Source organism: Aspergillus fischeri, genomic scaffold (genome assembly GCF_000149645.3).
Source record: "Aspergillus fischeri NRRL 181 1099437636264 genomic scaffold, whole genome shotgun sequence".
NCBI classification, from domain to species: domain Eukaryota; kingdom Fungi; phylum Ascomycota; class Eurotiomycetes; order Eurotiales; family Aspergillaceae; genus Aspergillus; species Aspergillus fischeri.
The window spans coordinates 6262731-6268558 of NW_001509762.1; the positions used below are offsets into that span (position 1 = coordinate 6262731).

Sequence of the window (5828 nt, forward strand, 5' to 3'; positions counted from 1 at the left end):
GCAATGACTATGTAATGCCCGCTTAGTTCGCCGAATTCATAGGCGTTGGGATCGGTAGTAGACCATCAAGGTGGGGTGTGGGTCTTGTCGAGCATGGCGCGGGCCGCTGCCGCCTCTAGAGGCAAGGCACAGATCCACGCGATGGTGTAGTCATCAGGTGTGAGGGAAGCCATCATCGACATCAGAGGGACGGAAGGAATCTATGGCCTAAAGTGTTTGGAATTCATGTTGCGCAGGTGTAGAGGTAATGGCGTACAGGGGGTAAATGAAGAAACACTCAGGGTGGGGAAGGAGAAGGGTAACCTGTTTCATGTCCTACATTGCTGATGTTGAAATCAATAGTACTAGTTCAATTCGCCAACTACTAGTAATTTATATGGCCAATTGAAAACCAATGAAGGTCTGATTCTTCTAAACGAATGACTATCTAGCTACTATTTATGCCTCCCACTAGAGGCAGGGGTTCGGCTTATTAATGAACGAATATATGCCGAATATTGGGCGAATACCGCCGAATATTATCGCCAAGGGACGGCTCGGTGGAATCAAATCACTTCCAAATCGGGCAAGCGGTCATATAATTCAATAGCTGACCACCTGCAACCAACCAGTCATCTAGCTTTGCTCTTTTGCATGGGGATTTGTGTTTTCCATATAAATTATTAGATATAGAAATCCTGGGCTTTTGTGGCATTTATGCAGTAGATTTGCCACATTCTGCAGTTACTTATTTATAGCTGTCCAGTCTTCTGGACAGCCTCAGGAATGCCACTGACTCTCAGGAGCAAGGTGTCCTGTTTGATAAGTTGCACAGTGTCTTCTAGAAGCGTTGGTATGCCCCATACCGGTATTTTACTCAAGCCCGTATTGGTACTCGTTACATACGGAACTGATAGTTACAGACTAATGCGTATCTGATTTAGCGTATCATTTGAATAGGGTTCGAAATCAAGTCTCTTTGAATGCAACATGGAAGGTGAAGTAGGGTGCCACTGTACTAGACTGGGGAAACGGGCTAAGTAGGTTGACGGAATGGATTGCGTGGCTGCTGGAAGGCCAGCGCACGCTTCAGTATCTCAGTGGGCGAAAAGGCACAATATGACGCACACATATGAGCGTGCCTTTTATGGTCTACAGGGATGCTTTAGTTCACTTCTGTTGGGCATAGCCCGTCATACTAAACTAATTAAAATGGCTTGCTTTCCAGAATTAAACCTGCTGTGACCTAGTGGTAGATCGATTGTTATAATGCTCGTTTGAAATGCCCGAGGATTTACTTACAAAACGAGCATCTGGTTGATTCCCAAGCAGTTTGATCCTTTACAGAATTCCTTCATACCTGAGCGTTTTCCAAATTGTATCGCGACAAAACCAGTAGAGTCTCACCCTTGGAATCGCAACACCACACATATCTAGACACTGCTGCTGTCCATTTCCACCAGTCCTGAGATCAGGCTCTCTTTTTTGGTGTGGGATATGGAGAACTGCAGGGTCGCAGCCCGAAGATTATAGCATAAGACGGACACAATCGATTTCTGAACAGAAGGCTTCCACCGACGACATCGATAAGCGTGCGTCTGCAAAAGACCTAATGAATTGGGCCTTACGCCCTTTTCTGCCGATCGTCTTGAAAGATGCAACTATGTGGACATGGAAGAGCTTGTTGAGTTGAAGAAAGGAGCTGTAGCTCACGAGGGTAATTTTGTCAGTATAGTGAACGAATAGTTCACCAGCTTTTGTAAGCCTCTTTTTTTTACGTAAATCGTTTGCGAAAGGTGGTCTTCAGCAAATGGTGGACGATGGGAGAAAGAGAGTACAAAGCTGTATTCGTGGATAAAAGACGTCATTCAGGCAACCATGTGTTATAGGTGAATAGCGCCAGCCTTTTTGGAAAGGAATCTGGAAGAGATCGGTGGAGTCATGCCCTTGATGTTCATCGATTGCGTCACTTATGGGGCTGGTCCATCCCAGGTCAGGTTGACCACTGGCGTTGAGCCTTCTAGAGACTCTATTCGGATAGTCACGAAGACCGGCAAATACTCACTGGCCTGGATCGAGTTGAACCGTGTGAGCGACCACGAGAGTGCATGAACTGGGCCCCATAGTCATTGTCTGCAGCTCCACTAAGCGCAATCGCTGAGAAGCTCAAGGGCGAGAACCACACTTCTAACTTCTCTGCCATGTCATTGCCAGCATCAAGGAGCGTCAGCAGCGGCTTGCGGTCTTCGTCCTGCGCCTCAAGCTCTGTCTCCACACCGATTGACAGCATCAGTCAGCATTATTGTCGCTGCGGCTGTCACTGGCTGCTTACCCACTTCTTGTGGGCCCTATTAAAGTTCCGGCACCCTGTTGACCATATTACTGGTCCCGAGAAGTTGTACGGACATCTTGTCTCGGTATACATCTTTTCAACGACGCTTTGGTAGATTCAGTGTAGAGTTTGATAGCATGATAGCACGTGAACTGTGAGATCAACTCGCACAGTGCGTCAAGAATAGGGTCTCCCTAGAGGCAGTTAACAAAGATGGCAAAGGGGGTGTCCCGAACTTGCTCGTGTGCTAGGAGCGCAACATCCAGTCCTACTGACCCTCGGCGCTTCTCGGGGTGCTCATTCCGGCTCTAGCAACCTGGACCCACTGTGCCTACCTTCAATCCACCGAGGAATGTTGATTCTTTATCCAAAGTGATCAACCAGACATTCAAAAAAAAAAAAAAAAAAAGTGTGCTGATGGGTGCTAGGAAAAGTCTTTGAGGAACAGCAATCTTGGCGCTGTCGCGGCTGACTGAGATTCCTCTGAGTTATAAAATACGTACCTGTTATTGAAGAATGGGTATATAACAATCCGCAAACTGAAGGTCGCTCAGAGCAGTCTTCTGACGGGCACAGGGCAAGACAAGAGAAAGTACTTTCAGTGAGAATAATCCTCTTGAAGTGATGCGCTCCTTTTCGACAACAGCACCGAGCAGCCGGTTGCAGACTGCTCGGAAGCACTGTTTGAAGGCGGCTTACCACACGAACTCTTTCTACTCTCCGCTTGCAAATGTGTCAGAAAAAAGCTCCAGAACGGTACGTTTTCGATCATTTTATTATCTGGTGGGTGTCGCTAATTCTGTGCGTGTCTGTCCCAGTGGCTCCCAGGTGACATACTGAAGAAAGCCCTGATGGGTGACTATAGCCCGACTATCCGTACAGTTGACCTTGGCAAAGAGGCTGAATATATGACCAGCCTGGAACCCCGACAACGAATCTGCTACTACCCGGGAAAGCTTCACGGAGGAATTCAAGCATTTTACTTGGACAACCTTTTCGCTGACTGCTGCCGGGGGGCACTTACGGCCAATCTGACGCTATCTTATTTGCGGCCAGTTAATCCTCGGGCCCCTCTGTCATTCAGCGTATGGCCGGTCAAGGTAGAAGGGCGCAAGACGTATATGGAAGGATGCATCAAAATTCCGGACGCAAAAACAGGAGCCATGATCGAGGCAGTCCGCGCAAAGGCTCTTTTTATCAGACCGAGAAATGGGAGCGCTTGAGGGTGTGTTGATTCTCAGGAGCCATGCCTTGCCACAGCCTTGGTTTCTTGTAATTAGAAGTCTGACCAGCCCTCTTCTTAGCCCACTATTGTTTGCGGCAATGATAACTCTGTTTATGTTTGTGGTGATGAAAGAAAAGTCGAAGCAACCAGATGTCTGGTGAGAAAATTCTTGACTAGGGATTACTAGTGTGTAGACCCATGAGAAGCTGCACATAGCTTGTTAATAATGGAAGATGACCAAACGTAGACTTTACATTCCTAAAGGGTTTTGGTGATCTCGGCTGGCGCGGTTCGCCGTTGTTCCTCAATATCTGCATCTTTAGCCTAATATCTTACTGGTTTTAACGGCCCGCCAGGTGAAGTTGTCCATACTGCATTGCTGGAACAGAACCAAGCAAGAACGCAATATGGGAGCTGCACGATACGTACATAATCTAATCAAATAGCACGAAGTATGGAGACTACTTGTGCCCGCTCGGTCATAAAATATGTGCTCAAGATTTAGATGGGAGATTTATCGATTCCATGCCCTGACAGTGAGTTCATCGCTCCAAATTTGCCGCTTTGTAGGGGCCTGAAGCCCGGTCGCTGTTTCGAACAAATTTGTTGACGAGTGTTTGCCCACTAACATACCCAGTTCCCTTGCTATTCCTCTTCCGTAGTGTCTCCTTGTTTTAGCAAAGTTGTCTGTATCCTAAAACTTAGAGTGATTCCCCTACCTGTGCTCTCTGTTATCTAGTGTCCTCAAGAGTGTCTTCTAATTGCTCATGGGCTCCGTATTGGAGGACGCTTTGTCATCTTGGCATTAAGTGGTTCACTTTAGTCGAGCGTAGCTCAAGGTAAAGACGCATTTTCATGGTTGACTATCTGCTAGACCCACCAAGCTATCCAGCCGAGAATTAAAGGATAGATGTGGCGGGTCAATTGGTTCAACCACAGCATTGTCTGGCAGTTGTGCACCAATCAGTTTTATGATGCATCAGATGCCAATAAACCCGCTTAATGTATAACATACATGTGCTGTTTCACGGTCACTGCACGTTAGTCCTCCATTGCGTGTTATTGAGATCAAATCTACTGCTTTATAAGAAAAGTGGATCTTAGAGGGCCAAGCTTTCTGAAAATGGTTTGTTGCACGAGTTCAGTGTTGATCACTTTAACATAGTGATGCATCGTGCCAGTCGTGAAGGATGCTGCTGTCCACTGAGGATCTGCACCTACTAAGTGACAGTTGTTGAATCTTTTAGATGCTGCTACGACGCAGTTTCTTCCTATTTGCTCATTCAGCTTCATACAGTAGAGCTGGCCGTCAGTGCCCTTGCTCGAGGCGATGGTGCTCGGAGAGAACTTCTCTCATCATGCTGATAGGAACCATTAAAAAGTGCCGCCTTTGTCAAGCTTCCCGGACCGAGACACCTAATTCTCCATATTACTCTCTATGAATAACACTACCTAAATCCGTCCGCTGACCTAGACCATTTCTCTAAAATCTCTTCGTCCTCATGTCAGAGTTCAAACGCCGGCGAGATGTCAAGAATGGTTTCGCTGTTTTCGCCGACCTAGACAAATTTCTCAGAAATCTCTCCCTGCTCGTGTATGAGTTTAAATGTCGTCGAGCTATGAAGGCGATGGCCGGCATAGTCATGGAATATTTATTAATCAACGGGCAATCAATTAGTGACATTTGGTATGTATTATTCAAATAAGTACCTTATATTCTAATGGAAATAGCGCCTCCGGAAAGTACTCAAAAGAAGATATCGATTCTTTGCATCGACATCTTAAGGAGAAACGTCCTCATTTATTGGCGGCACTGACAAGTTGCGTGGACATACAGGATGTCCTCCTGGAAACCGGCCGTATCCCCGATGGCGCGGGCCTCGACGATTTCGTTGAAAGAGTGAAAGAAGCCTTGGAAACAGACCGGGAAGAAGCCGCTCAGGACAACTGTATTTGGGCTTCAGTACGCAACTCGGGCCCAGTAATCAGGGAGAAATGGGAAAAAGCAGCGCCTAACGGTACGGCTGGGAATCAATGGGCAACCCCAAATCTCTACAGCCAGTGCCTCCAAGAGCAATATTTCTTTCTATAGCCAGACATATATAGGATATTGTGAGGCCTCAAACCCTGGTAACCGCTTATGTCGGCCCTTTCTCTCCTCATATTACCAACAGGTGTAAGACGAGTTCTCCTAGCAGGGAATACTAAACAGATTGATACTCGTATGGAAGGCAAGAGATTCGACAAAAATAGTTGCTGATTCCTCAGTGTCAGCAATGGGTGCAAAATTAC

The 5828-nt window shown here is 46.7% G+C and overlaps 2 protein-coding genes across 2 annotated transcripts; both read left to right on the plus strand.

Annotated features, from left to right (window-relative positions):
* Window positions 1-1650: 1650 nt before the first annotated feature.
* On the plus strand, window positions 1651-2091 carry NFIA_093510 (uncharacterized protein; the record flags this gene model as incomplete). The annotated part of the gene is made up of 2 exons (XM_001261279.1): window positions 1651-1696; window positions 1877-2091. The coding sequence occupies 2 exons, from the start codon at window positions 1651-1653 to the stop codon at window positions 2089-2091; spliced, it is 261 nt and encodes an 86-aa protein (XP_001261280.1).
* A 2947-nt stretch (window positions 2092-5038) lies between these two features.
* NFIA_093520 (uncharacterized protein) lies at window positions 5039-5628 on the plus strand (the record flags this gene model as incomplete). Its single annotated transcript, XM_001261280.1, has 2 exons — window positions 5039-5223; window positions 5268-5628. 2 exons carry the CDS (start codon window positions 5039-5041, stop codon window positions 5626-5628), a joined length of 546 nt encoding a protein of 181 aa, XP_001261281.1.
* Between the last annotated feature and the right edge of the window lie 200 nt (window positions 5629-5828).